Below are 27,122 nucleotides of genomic sequence, written 5' to 3'. Positions count from 1 at the left end.
GGTCTCCAGGGAATGGCCTCAACAGTCAGGTTTCTGCCAAGCATACTACACAACGAGCTGGATTAACTCATCGGCAGATGGGGGGTTACCCAAGAGGTAGAAGGCCGGGAGCAAAAAGCCTGCAGAAACACAAATTCCTCCAAGGAAGGGTTGGAGGGCTTCCAGCCACCCCTCTTAATATTTCCAGGATGTCTCCAAAGGAGACATCTGGGGGGTGACCTTGGGGACCCCTCCCCATCATCGCAGTCAGTGTCTTCTGTCACAGACTCTTCAGGAGAGTCTGTGTGCTTCCTCTTGCACACCTTCTTCCGAGGAGGTTCTTCAGTGGGAATATCTGAGGAAAACTCAGAAGGATGGGTATCCCGAACTGGGGTTTCCTGAGACTTCTCCCGGTGAGGTGGCTTGTGGTAGCTGTAGCTCAGAGGGAGCAAGATGAAGTTCCAACGTCAAAGGAGCGCTTCCGGAAGAGAGCATCCTCTCCATCACCTGAAAAGCAGGCCCGCCTGAAGAGAATTGGGAGCCCAGAACAGAGAAGGACAACCTCAGAACCGGGCTCACACCTTGCTCAGTCAAACCCGCTCCCAGTGATGGAGCCTCAAGCAGGATCGGGGCAGATATTATCCCCGGATCAAAGGGCGGAACTGATAAAACACTCTGAACCGTGCCCTGGACCGAGGACTCCACCCCCCCCCAACCATAAGTCTGAGGAAGGGATGGTTCAGTCAGAACCGAAAATCAAAGGGGTGGCCTCGAAGCCTCATTGACTGTCACTGTCTGCGCCGAGGAACAAATGACGTCTGAGCTATGGGCTTCAGAACAAAACAGGTCCAAAAGGAGGAATATATGTCAGAGTCCTGGGAAAGAGAGAGAGACCAAAGCCCCAGAGGGAGAGGAGTCTTTGGAACATTTGGTATCCCTCTGGCTGTCAACAGCTGATTCAACAGGCGCACCTTGTGGACACTGGGTCTATCCAAAAAGGGGCTGTACATTTAACCCAGGAACAGATCCAAGGAGGGGAAATTATCGGGTCCGTGGTGTCTGAGCTAGTGGCACCGTAGTCTCTAAATTGGATACCAGTAGCAAAGGAATCAGTGGAGTGGTAAGAGGGCTCAGTGCTGAAGAGACACTCTGAGTCTATGTCATCGGTTCCAAAGAAAAGGCAGAGGTTGGAAAGTACAGTTTTGTACCTACCATAAATGTAGATGTCCGAACTGGATAGCATCTGCAGTCATAACTGGGTTGTCCTGTCGTCAGGCAGCCCTTCAGTCGGCCGGATTCCAAAGTCCGGGTCCGGCTTCGGCTGATGTCGCACTTCACCCGACGTCATCTCTGTTGGTCTTCGGGTATAAAAGCATCAGCCGACGCCATTTTCCTCAGTGTTTCTTGCCCCAGATGCCAGTAGCCCTCTTGAAGGCTAAAATTTGGATAGATGCCAATGTTTCCAAAAAGATAGAGGTAAACACAAAAATAAGCATGTATGTACATATATACAAACAAATACACCATAAAAGACTCCCCCGACCAGCTAGCTATTAGGAGGGTAAACACCCTAGGAGTACCACAGAGGGAAGGAGGGAGGGTAATCCTGACTGCAGATGCTATCCAGTTCGGACATCTACATTTATGGTAGGTACAAAACTGTACTATGTCCTTCATGGATGCATCTGCAGTCATAACAACTGGGTAGAATACCATAGCCAACTAGGGGAGGAGGATAAAAGTAGATTATGGTGTGTTTAGGATCCCTTGCAGTACAGCAGTGGCAAACCCTGCTCGGGATCTGGAATATAGAGGCAAATTATAATGCTTGGCAAATGTATGCACGGAGGTCCAAGTAGCCACCTCAATAATGTCTTTGGTTGCCACTCCTCGTAAGAAGGCTGTGGTAGTGGCTGTTGCCCTTGTAGAATGAGGTCTTATGTTCTGTGGAATTGGTTTTCCATGGAAGGAGTAACAGAATCGTATGCAATTTCCTATCCATTTGGAGATTGTCTGTTTGGAAATAGCTTTTCCTTCCCTTCCTGTTGCATAGGCTACAAAAAGTTGGTCAGTCTTTCTGCTATTTTTGTTCTGTCCAAGTAGTAGCGTAGCTGTCTATGTACATCCAAGGTATGCAGTATTCTTTCCCTCTGTTTTGTGGGTTGGGAAAGAAGGTAGGTAGGTGGATTGCCTGGTTTAAAGACACTCTGGATACCACCTTAGGCATAAATGTAGGATTAGTCCTCATGGACACTATCTTGGTGGAAGATTAGGAAGGGTTGCACTGCCATTAAGGCCTGTAGTTCTGAAACACTCCTTGCTGAAGTAATTGCCAGTAGGAAAGCAGTTTTCCATGACAGGTGTTGTAGGTCTGCTGTTGCTGCTGGTTCAAAGGGTGATAGTGTCAACTTTTCTAGCACAAAGTTTAAGTCCCAAGCTGGTAATGGTGGTTTCCTTGGAGGTTTTACATTCTTGATTCCTCTGAGGAACTGCCTGAGCAAAGGGTTGAAAAAACAGGTGGATCAAAGCTGTATTCTGCTGAAATAGCTGATGCATGTATCTTGATGGAGGAGTAGGACAGGCCTGAATGAAGAAGTTCGCCAGATACTCCAGAATGTTAGGCATATCTATGTTTGACACATCTTTTCCTCTTTCCGTACTCCAAATGACAAACCTTTTCCATTTTCCAGCATAGTTCCTTCTTGTTGAAGGTCTGCGTGCTTCAAGAATAATGTCTTTAACTCTTTGGGAAAGTTCTGGATTAGCTGCTGCTATGTGATGTTCCATGCAGTCAGTTGCAACGTTTTTAGGTTTGGATGTATGATGCTGTAGTTGTTCTGAGTTAACATCAAAGGCATCAGGGTATTGGCCACATATTGTTCCGAGACATGCTCCTCAGCAGTGGGTACCAGTGTTGTCTTGGCCAGTTTGGAGCTATCAGGATTATCCTTGGAAGTTCTTCCTTGATTTTTAGTAGTACTTTGTGTATCAAGGGAAGAGGTGGGAATGCATATGCTGTTAGGCCTTTCCAGCTGAAGGAGAGCGAATCCACTTTCCATGCTAGTGGGTGGAATGTCCTTGTGCAGAACTTGTTGAGCTGGTGATTGAGAGGTGATGCGAATAGATCTATCTGAGGCATTCCCCATTTCTTTGAGATGGTCTTGAAGATGTCCGGGTGCAGCTTCCATTCGTGGGCATCCGATGTGGTTCTGCTTAATATGTCTGCTAGAGTATTTTCTTTTCCCGGTACAAATATTGCCTGTAACTGGATGTTGTAGCCGAGTGCCAGGGTCCACAGCTCCAAAGTCATTCTGCATAGGGGTATGAATGAGTGCCTCCCTGTTTGTTGATGTACCACATGACTGTGGTGTTGTCTGCCCTTATCATCAACTGGCCCTCTTGGAGAAATGGTTTGAACTTTTGGATTGCCAGTTTTACTGCCAGCATTTCTTTTAGGTTGATGTGCAGGTGAAGTTGATCCTGTGTCCACAATCCTTGCACGCATTTGTCCAGCATGTGGGCCCCCATCCTAGGTCTGAAGCGTCTGTTGTGATGGTCTGGCTTGCTTGACATCTGCGAAAGGGTAGGCCTGGGTTTGACTGACATGCCTGAGCCCACCATAGGAACTCCTGCTTTAAGCATGGAATTAGTGGGATTTCTGTTTCTAGGCTGTGTCTGTGTTGGGACCATAAATTCTTTAGGTACCACTGTAGTTTTCTCATATGTAGTCTGGCAAATGGGACCAAGATTATGCATGATGCCATGAAGCCCAAGGCCTGCAGTACTTTTCTTGCTGTTAACTTGTTCAGTTTTGTTAGTGCCAAGAAGTAAAGAGGGAGTTCTTTTGTTTTTCTGTAGTCAGGAATGCCATTTGTTTTACTGTGTCCAATTCCGCCCAAGAATGTCCTTGTTTGGGATGGTATCAGCCTTGACTTTTGTAAATTGACTGTGTATCCCAGTGCTTGTAGCAAGTAAATGACCCTTTGTAAATCTGTTGTCAGCTTGCTTTTGTTGTCCCCTTGTAGCAGGCAGTCGTCCAGGTATGGGTAAATTTGAATTCTCTGTAGTCTGCAATGGGCGATTACTGATGCCAGGCATTTTGTGAATACTCTGGGCACAGTAGATAAGCCAAAGGGCAATGCTGAGAATTGGTAGTGCTCTGATCCTGCAAGAAATCTGAGGTATCTTCTGCAGATTGGTCGAATGGGGATGTGCAGGTATGCCTCCTTGAGATCTAGAGTTACCAGCCAAGACTCCTTGCCCAGCATGGGAAGAAGTTGCTGTAGGGTCAGCATTTTGAATTTTGGGACAATGATGTATGTATTTAAGGTGGACAGGTCGAGAATTGGTCTCCAACTTTTTTCCTTTCTTGGAACTAGGAATAGTCTGGAGTAGAACCCCTTTCCTTGCTCTGCTGTTGGCACTCTTTCCACAGCTCTCATGTTTGCCAACTCCATTATCTGTTGTAGTGCCTCTGTTTTTTGATTTGAAGGTAGATTTGGCATTCCTCTTTTGACTGGTAAAGTGTGAAAGTGAAACCGGTAACCTTGATCTATGGTTTGTAAAATCCACTTGTCTTTTGTTATGTAGTGCCAGTTCTTTGAAAATAAGGTTAACTTTCCGCCTAGAGGAGCTGCTATTTGTTCCCTGGTAGGCGGATTTAGGGTTAAGTCACTGTGGTTGTGCTGATGTAGTGGCAGTGGTTGTGTCTGTGCCTCTGTTGTTACCTTGCCACTGTCGTCCTCTGTAGGCACCTCCTCTGGATTGGTTTCTGCCTCTGGAACGCCTATTCCTGCCCCTTTGAAATTTTGTGGAGTCAGGAAAGGACCAATTTTGGCAGGCCAGTTCCTGCTAAACCTTGGGGTTGAACCTGCAAGAAATCTTTAACCGTTTGAACAGATTTTGCCTTTTCTTCCATTTTCTTCATAACCTGCTGGGCAGGTGTACCAAACAAACTTGTCTTATCCATAGGAGCATCTAGCAACTTAGCTTTAACATGATCCGGTAAAGCTTGCTCCTTTAGCCATGCATGCCTTCTTATCACTGTGCCAGTCATGGCTGATCTAAATGAAGCCTCCAGTGCATCATAGCCACATTTTAAGGAATGGTTGCTAACCTGTTGTATGTTATTTACCATTTCCAATACATATTTCTTATCAAGAGATTCATCAGTGGTTAGTTTTTTAGTTAACTGATCAAGCATAAACTCTTGGTATTGTATCATGTGAAACTGACAGTTTAAAGCTCTAGCTGAGAGAGTAGCTGAAGTGTAGACCTTTTACCCCATCTGTCTAATGACCTTGCTTCCCTTTCAGAAGGAATAGGGTTTTTAGCTATGGTCGCTGCTACTGCCTTGGGACCCTGGGATATAGTTTCGGGTCTGCAAGTGGGGCCTTGTAAAGGTGGTGAGGAGTATCTGGCACCCTGTAAAATCTGTCTGGTTTGGCAGGGGCTGGGGGTAAAGAATCTGGAGCGGAGCAGACATCATTGAAAGCATCATCCACCACAGAGAGAACAGGAGGTATAGCTAAGGGCCTGTGCTGTGGGAGGTGCAGAAAGGTCCTAAGGCTTTTCTGGAGTCTGAAAATCCTGTTGCTGCCATTGGAACTGCTCTCGCATGGCATGTAAGGTTTCCCCAAAGGAGAATTCTTCTGGTGGGGAAAGCAGCTGGAATGGATTCTTCAGCATCAGAATCTTCAAAATTGGAGAAAGGAGCCTCTGGCTGGTCAGTTATGTCTGATTCGTCAGCAGAATCATCAGAGGACACTGGCTCAGGGGGCTCTGCCCTAGGTCTCTTCTCTGGGGGCTGAGAGGCCCTGTCTGGGTGAGATTGAGATCCTCTAATTAATGAAATAAAATCTTCTGCCAAAGTAAGCATTTGAGAACTAGAAGAGGGCCTGGTTGTGGGGGGTTTGACAGGCACTGTCTTAGTAGTCCCTTACTGGAGGTGTTGAGACCTCAGACACAGAAAAGGTCTGAGAAGGGAGAAGCAAGAAGGCCTTTCAAGATCAATTTATTTTTCTTTCATTCAACGTCGGCTGACAAACTTTGGCAAATTTGACAAGGGGGGTTTAACATGGAGATGAGAAACCCCCAGCCAATAAACACATTTGTCGTGCAAGTCGCTGTTTGGGAGTTTACCATTGCAAGAGGTGCAATGTTTAAACCCAAAGTCCCTTTTTTATCAGACACTTTTCCAAACACACATCACAAGTTAACTAGAAAATCAAAACACCTAGAAAGGAAAGAAAGAAAACCGGAGAAGATACCAACGATGATATCAAGAGATACCACAAGGGTAAGGAGAGGGCATACCAACAATGGTAAAAAGAATTACCCAATGGGTAGAGCTGGTTAGGAAAGTTAAATAACTGTAAACGAGTGAAGTAGGAAGGTTGACAGATTTGAGTGTGACCATATAAAAATAAATAAATAAATAAATAAAAATGAGACCCGGAAAATATAAAGAAAAAATACCACTTTGCTTGAGAGCTCGGTGAAACGCTGCTATATGGCTGTGCGGCAAACGAGATCTAAGGTAACAGGGAGAAGGGCATTGTGGGTAGCAGCTTAGCTCGAGTGTTTTTGGTGTACGCGAGCTTGGTATTACGTCAGCACGGTTCTGAGGGGCTTGGAACCGAACCCATCAGTGATGAATGGAAAGAAGATCGACTCTTTCCAGAAGGTTATATACCCAAACTATGTGGGGGACTACAACTCCCACACTCCCCCTAACTCCAAGATCACACGACGATGGGGAACAGGGCATATACCTTTCAACAAAATGAGCTTTCAGTGAATTGTGCTCAGGCAACTGAGTTTCAATGAAGTGTGTTTTCAGTGAAATGAAGTAGACCCATTTATTTATATTACACACAATAATATTTCATATCACCCAAGCAACATTAAAGCAATTCCTGCCTTTATTTTTTTCAAAGAAACATCTTTAGTAAAACACTTACTACATAGACAATCATGCATTTACATACATGAAAACAAACCACAAAAAATCCTAGCTGCAAGCATTTTACACCACAAACCATTCTGACACTCCCAGTTGCAAAACGTTATACATCACTTATAAATCTACCCAATCTTTCTCAAACATTACATAGCTCATTTAAATCCTGCCATCTTTTAAATCTCATTCTTCACTTGTAGGCAGTGTTCCCACAATTCACATTTTTTTCCTATGTAGTTTGCTCCTACCCTTGTCTAAAGATCTCAGGTTCAGCCGTTTTAACTCCGTTACTACTATATTCACTACTTCCAGTATAGTTGGTTTAGATTTTGATTTCCATTTTCTAGTAACTGCTTTTTGGGCAGTCACCATTATTAGACAAAGCAAGGCTCTACCAGGTCTAGGCAATTCCGATTCTGTATCGGAGCTTAGAAAAATCCAATTTGCCCACCCAGCATCTTCGACAGTGTATCCTACAGGGAATCCCCAAAGTCCACTGACTCACCACACTCCCAGAAAATGTGTGTTCCCAATTACCTTTTCTTCCCTTCATACCTCAACATTTTCTGTCTGCCAGAGGAAAAATTCTAGAGTCTACATAGATATTTTTATACCCCAAATAAACGTTTTATTTTGTTGCACATTTGGGAGACATATATCCTCCCATGCTTTTCCACTCTCTTCCCAATCCTTTCCAACCTCCTCGGATTCTTATCATGCAATATTTTATACGGCCTACTAATTGCTCCTTTTTCAGTGTCAGCTTCTGTTCTAGATTCTATTAAAAATTCTACCAGTGCTGGTCTTTTGTTCGGGAAGCCCCATTTCCTCTCTTTGCCAATACTCAGACATCAATCCCGGAAAGGGAGGGCAATCTCTTACCTACAGTCCAAATAAATTCTGAGCATCTTCCCATTCCATCATCTTTCCTTCTTTTAGTTATTTGCTCTCACTACCTTGTTTCTTTTGCTAGTTTTCTCCAATAAATTCCAGCCTCTTGCCTGCAGTCTGTATCCCTAATTGCAGTCATCCCTAATTGTCAGAATCTCCTTTCTCCATTCCTGTGTTGGTTTAGTTCTTGGAATATTTTCTGACACCTTATGGATACAACATTCTGTACTGTTGTATTTTCCTTAAAGGCCTGCAACCAAAATCCCAGTCTCTCCTTGTTTCTCGAGCTTCCCACCCTGCTTCATTCATCCCCTTCCACTGACATAGTTTTCGGTTTGTGCTATGTATAAGGAGTCAACAGTGTAGCTCTGAAATACCCATTCAAAACTGGGCAATCCCAATCTGCCCTGATCTAGTTTATCCCACTTAACTCTTGCCATCTTCCCCTTCCAGATAAAGTCCTTCAGCTCTTTATTAATTGCTATCCACAACTTCTCCTTTGGCCGATGAAGAATATGCCTGACCTGTGTACAAGACTAAAGGGACTAAACATTTTAACCACTTAGATCTTACGATCCATATCCATATAACAAAGCTTAATTTTCTCGGTATGTCTCTCCTCACATCTTTAGCTACCACACTACATTTTCTCGGTACGTGTTTCTTCTCATGTATCTTTAGATACCACACTAAAATCATTTTTAATCCATAGACCATCATATCCCCATAAATATGGACATTCCTGAACCAGTTCATGTGTGGGCGCATAATTTGCCACTATTGCCTTTGATTTAGCTTCATTAATTTTTGCAACCCAAAAAGATCTGAAACAGTCTCAAAAATGTTCCACAACACTGTAATGCTTTTTCTGGTTTTGTCAGGTATAAAAACCTGCAAACAAAGCCAGCTTTTCTTGACCACACCACCAATTATACCCTTGAATTTCTGAGTCCCTCATTTTCTTTGCCAATGGTTCTAAATGTAATGCAAATAATGAAGGGGAAAGAGGACACCCCCATCCTAGTTCCTCTGCTCAAGCAGAAATTAGAGGACCACACCCATTTTAATTTTCACCTCCGATCCCTCAGATATCCTCCTAATCAACCTTATTTTTTCAGAAGTTCAAATGCTTCCAACTGCCCTGCTCATATAGTCCCAGCTTACTCTCAAATGCTTTTTCTGCATCAAGACCCAAAAACAATGGTATTTTCTTACAGTCCGCTTCCTTCTAGATCATTACCATTTGTTAATGTTGTCAAAGGTTTACCTCTCCTCCACAAAACCACACTGATCCATATCTATCAAGTTTTGGCATTAACTTTTGCCATTCTAGACATGAACACTTAATAAATTATGGTTTGGTATTGAAATGGGCCTGTATGAAGCTGGATCTGATGGATCTTTTGAACAGGTGAATTTCAAACAAATTTCTGGCTTAACACATTAGCAGGTGTGCCAATGGCCTATAATGGGCTGGTGTCCATCAGTTTCTCAACACTGTGCTCAACCAACTGCCAGGACAGGCCACTTGTGAACTGCAACCCTGAACTTATGGAATGAAGTTTTAAGCATGAATCAAGTTTGACTTCAGTTCTACCAATGGAGCTTAGAGACTTGCTATGCATGTTGAACAATCAAACTGCTTGCTGCTAGCACGTAGCAGATTAATACTATACACTTACTACAGTTCCACAAACTGGTTAAACTACAGACTTGAGGCAAAAAGCACTGGACATTTAGGCATCTTACAACTAGATAGCCTGGGAAAACTACACATGAAAAACACTCCCAAGTCAGTCTACTAAACAAGAGGGAAACTTGCAGAATCACTCCTACACAAGCTCACACTAGAAACTATGCATCACCGTGGAATGCACACAATGTTTTTCCTCATTTACTTGCTTATCTTTAAAAGTCTTTTCTTTAGTTACAAATGCGTACTATCTTGCCATGTATATATACTGTAAAATTGTCTGTTTAAAAAATCTAATGCTGTAAAAATTGTAATTTGTATTTCTTGGAGCTTTTCTCCACTGAAAATGGGCTCATGCTAAGTTGGGCTTTTCTTCTCTGTCTCCACTGAAAATAGGCTCATGCTCAGTTGGACTAACCCGAACAAATATGTAAATTTCTTTTGTAACAAAAGGTGATGACAGCTGGACTTGGGTTTTATCGACAGCCAAGGCCAAAGTTACAAGACTAGCATGCAAACTACAGTAACACACATCAGGCATTAAACTGCTGTTCAGTCAAATGACTGTACACAGCCAGTTTCTGGCTCACTCTTATTTCTCATTATAGAGCTTGTATGCACAACTACTGCCGCATGAGAGAGCAATTACCCCCACAGTCCTAGCTTTACTCCTTGCTTAGTTCCCCCTCCTACAGGAGACCACAATCAAGCTCCAAATGGAATGGATCTCAACTCCATTCCTCCCAAAGCTGCCTCTTCAACTGGTACCTCAGCCACTAACCAAAGTACTGGGCTGGGGACTGTCAGGACATTATCCCCAATGCAATGTCACAGTCACCAAATGCATCTTCTAAAACTCACAAAGCTTTTCTCTAGTCCATTAGAATTGAGATTCTGAAGTGTGACACAGGTTCAAACAGAGATGTCAAAAAAAAAATGTAAAGAAAAACCTGCAAACAGTGCGTGCACGCAACACAAAAGATGGAAATGTACAGGTCAGCTTTTCTGAATGTGTAACAGTTGGGAATAACTTGTGGATTTGTTCTCCACATCATTTTGTAACAAATGGCCCTACAGGTATAGTCAAAAGGTAATGTACTAAATTATTAATAAATGCAGAATGCAATGCTGCAGGAGGCATTTGAAAAGAAATGAGCATGTCAATTTGATATTGAATTTCAAGATGAATATTCAGCAGAATAAACAAGGACAAAGGAAAAGGGGAGTAACTATACCAATTTCTAGGAGGAGCTCCAACAGTGAAGATATTGGCAGATTTGTGACAGTAAGGGACTACTGGCAAGGGAGGGGGATTACACTGACATGTACTTATTACACAAACTATTATGGAGCTTAAAAGTAATCCACTTTCAGCAGGGAATATTACTGGAACTTGATTTGCAACAGTAAGCATGTGTCTGGGGGACACAGAAGGGAATAAAAGTAGATTTCTGAAGAAATTAAAATATTTAGTATGAAGACGTGAATTGAGTAGCAAGAACTCTGACTTTACATATTCCCTACGATAACTAGGCTATGCTAGATATTCCCTACGATAACTAGGCTATGCTAGATATTCTATTTCGCAGAAAATTAAAACACTTCACATCAGTAGCACACCCTTTGCAAAACACTGAAATAAGTCATTACAGCAAGCCATGACACATGCGAGGATTTCCAATCAGCAAAATGTTGGTGGTACTCTGTACTCAACTAAGGGAGTTTTGAGCACCAATCCATTCATTCAATCACTGCATCCTAACCATGAGTTTCCCATACTAAAATATGGCTTGGGTATAGGCCACAAAGATCTAGTATACCCACTTTGAGTACTCTAAAAAGAGCTGCACAACTGCTTACCGAACATTTACATAAAATTTTTGCAAACAGACAATACTCACATAGAGAGTTATTGGATAACCAATAAACTGCGAGTGCTTCTTTACAATCTCCTTAATTCTTTTTTCTTCAATATACTCAGTTTGGTCTTCCTTCAGGTGCAGAATAACTTTTGTACCTCTGCCTAGGGGTTCACCTACAAGGTGAAAAGAAAAAAAAATGATTCCCAACTTCAGATTCAGAGAGAGCAGCAGAGTGTTCTCACCACAAAAGCAGCAACACTGATCACAACCTCTAGATACAAATCCAGTCATGTTTTAACAAAAATCTCAAAATCCCTATACTGCTAAATCACCAATGCCAATAAGTGGCAGCCTTACTTCCATCCCTTGAGAGGAGATAATCTCACCTGTGCAACCTGTATGTATGTACAGATGCATATTCCCACACCACAAAATACACTGGCATAGCAGCTTCAATTTCTGCCAAATTCAGTAATCTAACCCCAGTCACTGCCAAAATTGTATTCCATATTGTAGCTTTCATGTCTATGTGCCGCAACTCGATTAAAGCTCTAAAGCAAACATGATTAAGAAAGTACAGTTGTGTGCCTACCATAAATGTAGATGTTAGAGTGTATTCACTGTTGCAGTCATTACACTTGAGTTATCCTGCTGGCAGGCCACCCGCAGTCGGCCTGAATTCCAAAGTCTTGGTCCGGCATCGGTTGCCGTTGCCTCTTTCCTGACGTCAGTGCACCAGGGGTATAAAAGATGCAGCCAACGCCATTTTTTACAGTTTTGCTTGCCCCAGATGTCAAGTGCCCCCAAAAGGGTAGGCTAAAATAATGCCAATAAGTATGCATGCACTAAAGTAAACATTTCCTTCATCTACAAGCAAATACACCACATAGGTTGTATAGAATAGAGAAATACAGTAAGTCCCAGCAAAGAAAAGGGGATGGTGGGTGGGTAACCTGGACTGCAACAGTGAATACTAACATCTACATTTATGGTAGGTACACAACTGTACTATGTTCGTGTTTCACTGTTGCAGTCATTACACTTGGGTTGAATCCCAAAGCTGTGGTTGGGTGGCTGGGTCTAAATAGGGTTAGGAGGCGCTACAAGGCCCTGCAGAACTGTAGTGGCAAAGCCTGCTCTGGATTTAGAGTAGAGAGGTAAGTGGTAGTGCCTTGTAAAAGTGTGCACTGAACTCCAAGTTGCAGCCTCTAAAATGTCTTTGGTTGGTGGTACTCTGAGGAAGGCTGCAGACGTGGCTGCTGCTCTGGTTGAAATGTGGCCTAATGCCCTTAGGCACCGATTTGCCATGTTGTGAATAGCAGAAATTAATGCAGTAGCCTATCCATTTTGAAATGGTCTGCTTTGAGATAGCCTTTCCTTGTGATCCTGCAGCATATGCCACTAAGAGTTGCTCAGTCTTTCTGAAAGCTTTAGTTCTTGTCCAAGTAGAAGCGTAGCTGTCTGTGTATGTCCAAAGAATGCAGAAGTCTCACCCTTATCCTGTGGGTTTGGATAAAAAGTAGGCAAATTAATGGTTTTGTCAAGGGCCATGCTGGACACTACCTTAGGCATAAGTGTTGGGTTTGTCCTCAGAGAAACCCTGTCTGGATGGAAAATGATAAAAGGTTCCACAGCCATAAGTGCCTGTAACTCTTGAGACTCGTCTTGCAGAGGTTATTGCTAGGAGCAGAGCCGTTTTCCATAAGAACTTTATCTCAGCTGTATTGGCTGGCTCAAAAGGAGGCAGTGTAAGTTTTTCCAAGACATAAATTGAGGTCCCATGCAGGTATCGGTGCTCTCCTTGGAGGTCTTCTGTTTTTGGCCCCTCTGGGGTACTGCCTTAGCAATGGATGAGAAAAAAATAGATGGTTCCGTATTGTAATGAGCTGAAATGGCAGAAGCATGGATTTTAAATTGATGAAAAAGGATAGGCCTTTGTCCAGCATCTCAGTTGGGTACAGAGAAATCTGAGGAATATTTGGTACAAAACGTGTCAATTCCTTGTGCCTGGTTCCAAGCACAGAATCTCTTCCATTTTTCTGCATAAGATTTTCTGGTACTGGGCCTCCTGGCCTCCAAAATAACATCCATTACTGCTTTAGAGAAAGGTGAGTTATGAATGGCTACATTATCCGCCATGCTGCCAGATTTAGGGTCCTGAGTTGGCTGTGCAGGATCGGATTGTTTCGTTGGGTCAGTAAGTGAGGAATTAGAGGTAATGTCCAGGCTGGGCCTTGAGACGAGTTCTTTAAGATTGGGTACCAGTACTGGCGGGGCCAGTCTGGGGCAATCAAAATAATTTTTGGCTTCTCTTGTCTGACCTTTAGAAGCACCTTGGGGAGGAGAGGCAGAGGAGGAAAGGCATATACTGTTAGGGTTTTCCAGCTGAATGATAGAGCATCCACTTTCCATGCTTGCTTGTGATAAGTCCTTGTGCAGAATCTCTGTAGCTGGCAGTTGTGAGGTGAGGCAAATATCCATGTCTGGGCACCCCCATTTCTTGGTTATCATGCTGAAGACTTGTGGATCCAGTTTCGACTTGTGGAGATCCGTGAGGTTTCGGCTTCATTCGTCTGCCAGAGTATTTTTCCTTCCTGGCAGGAATTATGCTTGCAGGTGTACTTGCCAAGTCAATGCTGTGTCCCACAAAGTCATGGCTAGTCTGCAGAGGGGATAGGAATGTGCGCCTCCCTGCTTGTTTATGCACCACAAGACTGTAGTATTGTCCGTCTTTATCAGCAGTTGTCCTGGATGAAGCAAATCCTCAAAGGCTGTCAGGGCATTTTGAACAGCTAGCATCTCTTTTTGATGGATATGAAGATGCATTTGGCTTGTGGACCATGTGCCTCCCAGGTATAGTCTGATGCATATATTGTTAATGTCTGCCTTGCTGTGGGTAAAGTGAATGGCTGTCCCTTGTTGTGGTGACAGGCCTATGCCCACCATCGAAACTCCTGTTGCAAACAGGTAATTAGGGTAATTAATGTTTCCAGGCTGTGGCAATGTGGAGTCCAAACACTTTAGATACCACTGTAGTTTCCTCATATGCAGTCTTACATATGGAATTAGCAGAATGCAGGATGCCATGAAACCCAAAGCCTGCAGAATTGTTTTTGCAGATAACTTGGTCTTTGTTGCCAACATTCTGATGTAAGTTGCCTTTGTCTGGCGTGAGATAAGCCATCTGGGGAGTTGTATTTAAGCTTGCACCCAGGAATATTAATTGAGAGGGTACTAGTTTTGATTTCTTTTAGTTTACTGTGTACCCTAGGCAAATTAGTAATCTTTTTACAAACGCCAGATGCTTTAGTAGAATGTCCTTGTTCTCTGCTTGAATAAAGCAGTCCAAGTAAGGATATATTTGAATTCCTCTTTGTCTGCAAAAATGCAATTACTGGTGCCAGGCATTTTGTGAAGACCCTGGCCATAGTATACAAGCCAAAGGGCAGTGCAGAGAATTGGTAGTGCATTGAGCCAGCTATGAATCAGAGGCATCTTCTGCAAGACTGTCTGATTGGGACATGCAGGTATGCCTCTTAGGTCCAATGTTACAAGCCAAGCCTTCTTGCCCAGCATGGGCTGAAGTTGTTGCAGAGTCAACATTTTGAATTTTGGAATGTCCCGAAATGTATTTAGAGTAGACAGGTCGAGTATTGGTCTCCAGGCTTTGTCCTGTCCTTTCTGGGTACCAAGAAAAGTCTCGAGTAAAATCCTTGCCCCTGCACTCTCTGAATGGCCCTCATGTCCATAAGAGATGAAACTTGTTTTTGTGCCTCCGCCCATTGATTGTGTGGCATACCTTTTAACCTTGGCAGGGTGTGAAAACAGAACCTGTAGCCCTGTGACACTATATTCAAGACCCATTTGTCCTGGGTGATCATGTGCTAGTTTTGTGAAAAAAGTGCTAGTTTTCCCCCTAAGGGGGCTGCCAAAAGAAAGTGCTTGGTGCTGGTAGAGGAAAGTCACTGGGACCGTTTCCTGTATGGCTGAGATTGGTCTTCTCTACTTTTGGAGGTAGAAGCACCCCACTGTTTAGACCTGTATGAGCCTTGGGTCTGGGATTTGCCTCTGGGGCGTCTGTATCTGCCTCTTTGTGGCCTGTCTGACACTGGAAAGGACCAATTCTTTGAAGGCCAGTTCCTGCTAAATCTGGGTGGCTGCATTGATTTAGCTTTGTCCTCGATTTTCTTCAACACCTCTTCTGCTTTAACACCAAAGTATCATGCTGTAGTGGAGCACCTAATAATTTTGCTTTAACATGATCAGGCAGATTCTGTTCCTTTAACCAAGCATGCCTCCTAATGACAGTACCTGTAACAGCGGCCCTGCAGGAGGCCTCCAGCAAGTCAAAACCACATTGCAAAGTATGCTTTCCCACTTGTTCAGCTGCATGCAATAAATCCTGCATTTCTTAGTTTTCTGCACATACAGAATTTGTCAACATTTTCTGTTTAAGCAGTGGTATTAAGTATTGCTGATATTTAAGCATATGAAACTGACAATTTAAAGCTCTTACAGTCAAGGTAGCAGAAGTATAAATCCCCCCCCCCCCCATCTGTCCAGTGCCCTTAAATCCCTGTCTGAGGGGATAGGGTTTTTTGCAGTGGAAGCCTTGACCCCCCCCCCCCCTTTGGGACCCTGAGATATAGTTTCTGGGTCTGCAGCAGGGTTTTTAAAAGAAATTTATGGGAATTTGGAACCCTGTAGTATCTGTCCGGCTTCACAGGTGCTGGAGTTAGAGAGTCTGGAGACAGTGCGGACTCTACATAACCTACAAGGTCTAAAACAGGAGGAATAGCAAGAGATCTGTGCTGAGGAAGTAAAAGGAAGTCTCTACGCCTTTTCTTAGATTCAGAGTGGTCTTTGCTCTCCCAGTGGAAGTGCTCCCTCATGGTATGCAGGGTTTCCCCAAACGAATAATCCTCAGGAGAGGCTGAAGGGATAGATTCTTCAGCATCAGAATCCTCATAAGGAGGAGAGTATCCATGTTCAGAAGAGGAATCAGAGGAAATGGAAACCTGATCTGAAGATTCATATTCTGTCTCTTGCCTAGGCCTCTTTATCAGGAGGGGGATGGGAACCCCTGATCAAAGTAATTAGGTCTTCGGCCATTTTGAGCATTTTTTTTTTAGGCATGGAGGCCTGTCCATGGGATTTCTGTACTTGTTTCGTTGTCTTTAGTGGAGCTTTAGTCTTTGCCTTTGAATCTGAAGTTGGTTTTACACATAAAACTGTGTAGGCCTGAAAACACCCTCAGAAGCAGATGCCTGCTCAGCGGCTCTGGACCCATCTGAAGGGATATTTTCCGAGTGTCCAATACCTCGAGTTTCCTACGGCCTAGTCAGCTCCACGTGGGAGTCTGTAGCAGGCATCAGGGGCTGCGAAAGTGCCTCACTGAGAACCAGTGAACCGGTGACTGGCTTGGAAGAAGCCTGGTCATCAGTTTTGGACCTCGGATGCCTGTCCTTTTCCTTGCATTTTTTGCGGATTGCGGTAGTCTGATGGCTACCCGACGACATTGTGTAATTAAATCTTCGGCTAAAGTAGTGAAATGCAAAATCATGCAGACACTTAAAAATGTGTTGGTTAAATCTAGCACAAAACCTACAATTAGCGATATCGTGATCAGGGCCCAATGGAAGTCCTTATGAGGTATTTGCTTCCCACAAGAAATACAATTAACTTTCTGACATCGGTCTGGAGCAAAAAAAAAAAAATTTCCCCAATGGGGTACTTGGCTTTAAATGAAGACTTCGGATCTGAAATTTGAACACGAAAATCACAGGAGTCGGCCGACCGGCACTTGCGAACTACCTTTGCCCGAAGCAAAGGTAGTTCGCAAGAAACACTGAAGAAAATGGCGTCTGCTGCATCTTGTATACCCCTGGCACACTGACGTCAGGAAAGAGGCGACAGCAACCAATGCCGGACCAAGACTTTGGAATTCAGGCCGACTGCGGGTAGCCTGCAGCAGGATAACCCAAATGTAATGACTGCAACAGTGAAACACGATGAACATCATGGAAATGTAAACGATTTCAGAACTCATTTTATCTGCTGGTTTAATAACTACACGGTGGTCTTCTGCAGACTGCAGTCATGCTACACTTACAAATTTCATACTGGCTAATCCAATAAACTAGGAATGCTAACTTATCTCCAGACCAGTCAAGTAGTTAACCATATCAACTTCATTTCATATGGTAAGGAAGGCAAAAATCACAGCTTAAAAAGCATTTCTCAAAACCTAGAATTTTATCTACTGTAGCATTATATGCTACAATGGGCCTGTGGCACTTGTATTTTTAAAATTTCTGAACAAGCAATCAAAAGTTTGGACAATGTTTTGCCTATTCAATAATAACAGGATGAGGATGGCCTACAAGGAAGCAGAGTACAAGATGATACTGCTACAGGTGGGTCTTGGAGAAGGTACTCAAGAGTTAATTAGGACTTTGAGTACGGCAATAGTAGTATTACAATAGGGTTAATTAAGAAGACACAAAGGGCGAGAGATTTTTTTTGCTGGAAAGCTGCGTTTGAACAGAGGAAGCAGGCAAGGATTTCCTCTATCCCCTTTATTTGCTTTACACTCCAAGCAACTGAAAAAGAAAATAAGAAGCTCAAATTCAAGAGCCTAACTGATATAGTAAAAGAAAAATTAGCCTTACCTGGAGATAATTTTACTTTAAAAAGACTTCAGTGTTGAGGAATATTGATGATAGTTATTACAGCAGCTCAGGATATACGAGGGGGATTAGGCATATTTATCAAGCTGTGGACTACAATTAAAGAACTGAAGCAATCTGGGAGTGAAAAAGGCAAGAGTTAAGTGGGGGTACACTTTCACCCCAGAGGACAAGGTGGCTTAGGATTAACATATTTAGAGCTTTAGAGCTACAGTCAATGTTATTACACACAGACACACACAAAAAAAAAAAAAAAAAAAAAAACACAAATGAAAAAAGTTAAAGTGGGTCAAAACAGGGAGGGGGTTCACAAAATAAAGAGTTTAGGACTTTGGAAAAGGGCTCCTAGGGTAAAGCGCAGTTGTGCAAGTAAAACAAGAGTAGATGTTCAAATATTGCTGCTGTAGTACCTCAACTATATGCGTTATATCCTGCCACATTCCTAAGCTTTAGGTCACCTTCCACAGGCTCAGGCAGCTCAAGCTGGGCTGACTGAAAGGCAAGCTTGGGTGCAAAGTCCCTTCAGAGCTTTCCTGCCAGCAAAACGTCTGAGCTCTGAAAGGACAATGCTTAAAAACACCCCCCCGGCACAACACACCAAAATACAAGGAGGGATGGAGGAAGCTGCGACAGCAGTAGTGAGCTTTCGATCATCTGTTATGGCAGGTTTTACTTACAAAACTGTTCATCATTGATCACTGATGCAGTAGCCTTAGTTATACAGCTGGATTAGCTTAGCTACCTACATTTGGGAGGTGGAAGTAGAGTCTAGGAGTACCTTCAGAATGACCCTAGCAAAGCCTGATCTGGACCAAGAAGAAATGAAGCTTTGTACTCATGCATATTTTTACGAAGCACTAAGTGGCAGCTTCTAGAATAAAAGCTTTCCAAAAAGCACAGAAGAAGCCAAGGCCCTGGTAGAGTGGACCTTAACCCTGCCTGGGATAGAGTTACAGTGGGTACAAAAAAGGTAACCTTAGACGATCATTTGGAAATGGTCTGTTTTGATGCAGGTTGTCCCTTTTTACCTTCACAAAAAATGAACACCATCTGAAGATCTGAAAGATTTAGTTATCTCGAGGGTACTAGACTTGACTGCAGACATCCAGGGTATGCAGTAGTCTCTCCCTTGTTTTAAGATTCAGGAAAGTAAGGAGATGGATAATTTGGTTTAAAGTAAACTCTGATACCACTCTATCCTTAGAAGTATTAGTTTTCAAAGAAACACAGTCCCTGTGGAAAATGAGAAGGCTGACTCACTAAGAGCTTATAACTCGGGATTCCTTTCTTGCAGAGGTCTGAGCAATCAGTAAAAACAACAAAAAAAAAAAAAAAAAAAAAAAAAAAAAAAAAAAAAAAAACACGTTTTCATGCTGAGAAGCTCTTGTTACTTCACACGATCAAGTAAGGACATAACCAAAATCCTGAGATATTCTCTTTCCTGTAACTGAAGCCCGAGTGGAAAACCTTAGAAACGGATCTAAATAAGATCCATCTTTTCTTGTGGAAGAAAAACTGCACCAAGGTGTCCAGTTAATATCGCAGGAACACAATCTTGTGTGAAAGAATGTTCTCTTGGAATCCCAGCTTATGCAAGAGCCTTTCATTAAAGCAAAATTTGACATTGAAAAACTACAAAGATAAGTTGCAAAAATATGGAAAAAAATGTGGATACCTTCTAGTCTCCAAATGAGCTAACTGGAGCTAGACAAAGAATACTCATGGTCCAGTGGATAGCCCAAATGCTAAGGGAGAGAACCAATGTGATCCGAACACAAAGTGTCAAACGTCTGAAAAAAATAAGGATGTTATTAGCGCAGTACTGCCAGGAAACTTGGAAGAGGCAACAGGTTGTAAAGTGACATTTTGAAATTTGGGCACCATCAATTTAGTAAAGATAAAGAATTGCAAATAAATTCTCTCTGGCACTAGGAACATCCTTTAATAAAACCATTCCCCACCTGAGAAGGAAAACTCCTTGGGACAGCACATCATGAAGAACCAGTGGAAACCAAAGTCCAGAGGATGAGGAATGACCCTCCTTGGAGAGGAGGAATTTCAAGGTTACAAACGGCAGTGGAAGGAATGACTTTTCAGAACCCATTTTTTTCTGAAAATGTTGCCAAAGACAAACAGACTTTCTGGAAGAAAAGGATCAGTGTGGGAGGGGTTCGCAAGGTCGCTTGAATAAACCAGCTGGACTGATTTGTTTTAGGGGGTTTAAGACATGTTTTTGGAATCCCCTTGCCATTTCTTAAACGTCTGTACCCAAATTTTATTTGATAAGAGAAAAACCCTTGGAAAATTTGGAAAAGGGGGTCTGAAGAATCTTAGATTCCCTAGATCAGACTGCCCCTTTCACACTACCACCTCCACCGAAGAGGGTCCACACTAAATCTCTACCCAAGGGAGATCTCATTTTTATCTGGGAGGTGCAGCGCATAGCCATGCAAACTTCAAAACAGTACCAGTGGCTATAGCCCTGGTAGTAGTATCAGAGTCATACAGATGAAAACAAGTCGTGACATGTACAACAGAACAAAGTTATTTAAAATTCTGAAAATAATAGTTGTATAAATATACTTTTCCCCCCATACCTAACGAAGCTCCCATCCTTATCAGATAGGGTAGGAAATTAACCAAGTGGTTTAGCAGCACTACCAGACTGAGCTCTCTGCTGAGAGAATCAGAAAAATCAGAAGAAAACACCCTGTATCCAATTCTTGCATCTTCCTGTTCAGATTCAGGATCCTGAACTTGTTCAGGAAAAGATAAATCCTTTTACAGAAGATACTTTACAAGTATTAATAGCCTAAACCAAGCCCCAAAGCTAGACCCAGTAACCAAACACCACACACAGACCACTGCAGCAGCAGCTTTCACAGAAATGTGTATAGCATTCTGCCAATAGGAAAGCCTTCCCTACTTCCTCTCTCAGGATCTACATCAGGGGCTGTGTTTCCCACTGAGGTGACCCCAACAGCCACAGAGGACACTAACCCCCAGTCCATGGTGGCTGTAAGTGCTACACCAGAAGGATCCGATCGGGGGGGGCAAGAGATAAGTGGTCTGATGTGCAAATGGCCACAGCAGACTGACTGCTAGCTTGCTGTGTGGGACCAGAAGCCTATTCCATAGTCAAGCCAAAAATAGTGCCCCTTTCCTGGAGAATACAAGCAGCAAGTAAATGGATTATTTTAAGACTGCAACAAACACTTCTAGCTTTCAAATACTTTCTTTCTTCTTCTCTACGAAAGGAACTTTCAGCACAGCAAAGGAAAGCACAAGTCGACTGTCAATCCTCGAAAGCCCCATAAGCATGCTTTTCTTCAGCAGTAAAGCTCTGAAGGGCTTCATGCACAAACTTTAGTCAGCTCAGTCCAAACTGTTCAATGGTTTGGGCACATAAAGGTGCCTTTAAAGCTTTAGAAGCTTGCCAGTTATATCCTTGGCAGGATAGTACCTATATAGCCAAGGCTACTGCAGCAGTGATCAATATGATGAACATCCACTGTATAGATTATAGGTGTAGACAAATAAGCACAAGGGAGCTGGAACATTTTGGAAATTAAAAACAAACAAAAAAAAGGGAATATGGAGATGAGGCAGAATGAGGAGATGGCAAGCAGAACTTTGGACCGTTTGCTGGACATTTCCTTCCCTAATAGGGAATGACAGGTTATAAGCAAAGAAAAAGGTGTTAAACAGCAGCTCCAGTAAAGTTTTTAGACGAGTCCAGAACAGAAGTTGCAGTAAAGAGACAATTAATAGGGCATATAATACAATGAACAGCAACTAAAACAGTGAGAATACCAAGACAGTAGACAAAGGATCAATGCAAGGATTTGTATGGCTCCAAAGTATGCAAAGAAAAAAGAAGTTATGCACTTACCGCAACGTTCCATGGGAGTTGTTCATCTCACTTTTATTCTTACGGATGGGTTCGGAGCCGATGTTGGGCTCAGACTCGGCCAACTACAAAAGTTCAAGGTCTGAAGCCAGCTTGAGGCCAGATCCCTATCCCATGATGCACTATGAACTCCCTCAGATCTTGTTTGCGGCTAGCTAAAGGCTAAAGCCATCATTATGCCAATCAGAAAAAAAGGTTCCAACTCAAACTTATTGGACCCCTAGTAAACTGTAGGGGGGTTGGTGTGCAGGATGCAAGAATAAAGTAGAGGTGAACAACTCACATGGAACGTTATGGTAAGTACACAACTTCCTTATGTGAAGCTGTTCTTTCTCGCAGCTTATTAAAACTGATGGGTAGCGTCCCAATAACCATCTCTCTTGGGTGGCCGAAGGGAAAATGTTCCGCAGAACCAAAGGAGGTCCTGTCCCTGGAGGCCTTATCCACTTTATAATGGTTGATGAAGGTATGAGGTCTACCGCACAGAGTCTAAAGGTATTTTGGCCAAGAAAGCTGAAGTGACTACAGATCTGGTGGAGTGAGCCTTTATCCTTTGTGGTAAAGGATTATTCGTAGAAGTGTACGTGAGAGCAATACAGTCAGATAACCATTTGGACAATGTGACTTTAGACACTGGATCACCTTTCTTTGCTTCTGAGAAGAAAACAAGCAATGGTTCATTTTTCCTGAATTGCTTGGTTCTGTCCAAATAAAATCGTAGTTGTATATGCACATCAATCTGTGAAGCATGTACTCCAATTTGTTTGTATGACTGGGGAAAAAAATGGGTAATTCAACAGTTTGATTGAGATTAGCTTCTGAGCAAACTTCGGGTAAAAAGAAAGTATTTGTTCTCAAAAAACAAACAGTCATTATGAAAAATTAGATAGGGGGGTTTGACAGTAAAGGCATGTAACTCGGAAATCCTCCTAGCAGAGATTATTGCCACTAGAAATAAGGTTTTCCAAGAAAGGTATTTAAGGTCACAAGATGAAGCTGGTTCAAAAGGGGATAAAATAATGCGGGAAAGAACAAGGTTCAAAATTCCAAGGCATGGAGGGGGTTTCGACGGGTGGTCTGAGATGGAAAGGGCCTTTTAAAAAGGCATTGCATACTCAAGACATATTTGAAGAGTCTAAACTCAAATGAAAATTGGAAATAGCTGCCAACTGTACTCTAATTATAGCTGCAGCAGCACCTACATTGAAAAGTTTAGTAAGGAAATTTAGGATGGCAGAAGCAGGATCCAAATAAGGATCCATTTAATTTTGAGACGCCCAAACAGCGAATCTACTCCACTTGCTATGGTACATTTTTTGTGTGGACAGCTTATGAGAGGCTGTCAAAACGTGCAACTTCTGTTGAAAGGTTAGGAAACCTGGCTATGTTTGGAAATGGAGCAGCCACGCTGTCAGTTTGAGGGACTGTAGAGATGGGTGAAGAGTTCCTGAGGCGCGGGTGAGGAGATCAAACACTGGGGTCTTGGATCCAAGGCAAAGATGAGGCTGAAGAAAGGTGAACCAAATCTGCAGAGGCCAGAATGGGGCTATTAAGATCAAAGTTCTGCCTAGAGACTTTGCTTTCTGTAACACTTTGGGTATCGTGGGGTATTGGAGGAAAGGCATACAGAAGGCCCAGGGGCCAATCATGCACAAGTGCATCCCTTGGGGTTTCCCCTGGGGGGGGGAGATTAGGGCAAAGTATTTGCTGCATTTGGTGTTGGCTGGAATTGCAAAGAGATCGCAGCAAGGCTGGCCCCATCTGCGGAAAACCCTTTCCGCCACTTAATTCTTCAGAGACCACTCGTGCGGCAAAAGTATTGCTCTGCTCAATCCGTCTGCTATCACATTGGACTTCTCTGGGATATGTGTTGCTATCAGAAAGCGCTGGGTAGAATTAGCCTATTTCCAAACTCTTAGGGCCTCTCTGCAAAGGGGATAAGACTTGGTCCCCCCGTTTAGGTTCCAGACTACCGCCATATTGTCCGATTGTACAGCAATTGTTCCTAGGGGAAGAGGGTCTTGAGAGCGGTTCTAGCATTGCAGTTCTTTCATCTCCAGAGCACCGATACGCAGGCGGATATCAGAGCACTGATATGAGTGTTGATTCCCTGTACCTTGGGCTGCTCTTCCCTGGTAATGCACCCCCCTCCACCCTACTAGGGAAGCATCCGTGGTCACTGTGGCTATAGGAGGGGGTAATACAAATGGTCGACTAAAGTTACATAGTGTGAAGTTATCCACCACCGAAGATCCTTCTTGCAAGAGTTCGTTATTAATATCCGATGAGTCATTGGTAGTTCTTGATAAGATCACTTCGTAAAAAGAAGCCACTGAAGTATTCGCATCTGCATCCTGCCCAGAGGAACAGGAATTATGGTAGAATCCATGGTGCCTAGTAATTTCAGGATCTTTGACACTGGAACTCTCGTGAGCGGAAGAATGTCCAATATCCTATTTCTTAGATTTTGAATTCTTTCTGGCGGTAGGGATAATGTTAGAGTGACCGTGTTTAGTTTTGCTCCTATAAAAATGATCTGTTGCGATGGCAATAAGGCAGATTTTCCGGAGTTTATCGCAACTCCCAACTGCTGGCAAAGGTTTACTGTCCTGTTTCTCGCCTGACTAAGTTGATGCCTGGTGGTGGCAGTAAGAAGCCAGTTGTCAAAATATGGAAACACCTGGAATCCGGATGGTCTCAGGTGAGCCATCACTACTGCCATGCATTTGGTGAACACTCTGGGGGCTCGTGTGAGACCAAAGGGCAGAGATCGAAATTGGAAATGACTGGCTCCCAGGCGGAAGCGTAGATATCTCTGGATGGTCTGTCCACTTTGATACGGTAGTACGCATCCTGGAGATCTAATGAACACATCCAATTGTCTTTCCCCAGAAAGGGGAGAATTGACTGAAGAGTGGCCATCCGGAACATCTTTTTTACCAAATTGTTTAATCGGCTGAGGTCTAGAATGGACCTCCAGTGCCCAGTTTTCTTTGGTATAAGTACTGGATCCTCTTTGGTCTGCTGGACTGTCTGGATGACTCTTTTGAAGCAACGCTTGAATCTCTAAGGTTGCTTGTTCCCTGTGACTGGGTGGAACATCCGGGATTTTTTTGACTAGTGGGGGGGGGGGGGTAGCAAAGGGTACTGAATATCCTCTGGAAATAATGCTTCGTACCCAGTTATCTTTTGTGATTTTTAGCCAGGCGTCTGGGTACAAGGACAGGTGTCCCCCAACTGCCTCCAGAGGTGGACAGTCAGGCCTTTCAGGAGTGCTGATGGGGTTTCCCCAAGGAACTGATCCCAGTCTCCCTAGATTTTGCAGAACCCCTCTGCCGCGAGGTCGGTGTCTTCAGTTGCCCCCCCCCCCCGCAAGGTCGGTGTCTTCAGTTGTCCCCCCCCCCCCTCTCTGCCTCTGGAGGGGGCTTCACCACAAGTGCCTTGGCAAGAGCCCTAGAACCACATCTTACCACCACTTCTCCCTTTGGGGTAGGGTCTAGTAAGAGTGGGGGAGGGGAAAAAAAAAAAAAAAAAAAGACTCCTACGGCAGGCGGTCTTCCATCCTTTTCACTCCTGGTAAGAGTCTCCTTAACCTTGGGTCCAAAAAGGGTTGAACCGTCAAACGGGGTGTTAATAAAAGGAAGACTTACAAGGTTCCGCAAAGGAACACAATCGCATCCAGGAATGATGCCAGAGGGCAATTCCTGTACCTGCGGCTCTGCTCGTTCCATCAGTTGCGTAGGAGAGTAGGCACATGGATGAGTTTGCAATGGAAGTCAAGGTAGAGAGTTGGGCAGTAACCTGGTCAGAGACTCCCGCCACTACTGAACTTTGTAAGCCATCTCCTAGTTCTTTCAGGAGATCCCTTTGCAGTCTAGTAAAATGGGCAAGACAATTCAACTAACGAAGAACAAAGGCCGTTGAACTGAACATACGCTTCCCATACCTGTCCATGATCCTAGAAAACTCTATTTAGGAGGATGGACATTAGAAATCTCTGAAAGTTCCTTCTTTGGGGCTGCTGCCAGCACCATGGCATCAACAGGCACACCTTTGGATAAGAAGTTCTTGTCTAGAGGGCAAGTAATAAACTTATTCGGCCTCCGAAGGACAGGTTCCATTGTGTCTGCCTCCCGAGCCCGGTGAATGAGCAATTCAAATAGCTCATCAAGCAGCAGACACCCCCAGGAGGTGGAAGGCTGAGATCCAAAAGCCTTCAGAAATACAAACATCCTCAGAAGGGTTAAAAGGACCTCCAGCCACCCTTTTGTTTTAGGATCTCTGCAAAGGAGATATCCTCAGCGGGGGACCATGGGGACCTTTCTGACTCATTCAAGTCCATATCAGAAGTGAGTGACTCTTGGGGAGAGTCAAGATGCTTCCTCTTGCAAGTCCGCTTTCTGTGTACCTCTTCAGTGGGAGCTTCTGGAGAGGTTTCAGAAGAGCAGAGTTCATCCAATAGGGTATCCTGAGGCTCAGGATGTCTACTCAAGTGGAGAGTGTGTAGAAGAGGCAGAGACCAGTACTTTAGGGAGAGGAGCTGCTGGAACAGATTATGTGGTTGTCTGCAATGACAACACCCTCCTCATGGCGGTGAAGGCTCCCTGGTCCCGACCAGAGGCAATCCCCGGTTCCAAAACACCACGGACCCCCTCTGTGCCAGAGCCAGAAGCTCCAAGCCTGAATTCGGAACAGAGCTTACCCAAGCCAATGCCCCGAGAGGTGAAGTCAGAACTGACAAGTCGGTCCGACTATCCTCCCCAGACTTGACCGGAGAGAGTTGGCTCAAAGAACCAGTCGAAACCGAAGGTTACAGGGCAGTGGGAGGTCCCATAGGCTCCAAGCACTCTGGCTCCAAAACCTTGAGGGGAATCGGAGGAGGAATTGTAGAAGGTGGAAGGCGTTGCATCGGCTCAGAAGCACCAGGTGTCAGAGCGGATAAAATTTTAGCAAAGGCTGGTACCCGAAGAAGCCTCTTCATGACGCGATCCACATCAAAATCAGAAAGCCTACTACGAGGCCCAAGAAGAGCGAGTAGAGGAAGCCACCGACTGAAGGATCGGCGATTACCGGTTCCAATACAGGGGACCGGCTCCTACTCTAAGTAGCCATCAGTTCAGAGGACCTTTTAGCAGAG

The 27,122-nt window shown here is 43.8% G+C and overlaps 1 protein-coding gene across 1 annotated transcript in view; it reads right to left on the bottom strand.

Annotated features, from left to right (window-relative positions):
• Positions 1–27,122, bottom strand: part of LOC122804587 (heat shock protein HSP 90-alpha-like) — an 856,879-nt gene that overhangs the window by 680,177 nt on the left and 149,580 nt on the right. The window contains exon 4 of the mRNA XM_044074543.1: positions 11,426–11,559. Coding sequence (XP_043930478.1) covers positions 11,426–11,559 — 134 coding nt within the window. The remainder of the gene's footprint in view (positions 1–11,425; positions 11,560–27,122) is intronic.

Source organism: Protopterus annectens, chromosome 6.part0 (assembly GCF_019279795.1).
Source record: "Protopterus annectens isolate FY-2018-M chromosome 6.part0, PAN1.0, whole genome shotgun sequence".
Lineage (NCBI taxonomy): Eukaryota > Metazoa > Chordata > Ceratodontiformes > Protopteridae > Protopterus > Protopterus annectens.
The sequence above is the reverse complement of the archived record's forward strand: the minus strand, read 5'-3'. Positions and strand labels throughout refer to the sequence as shown.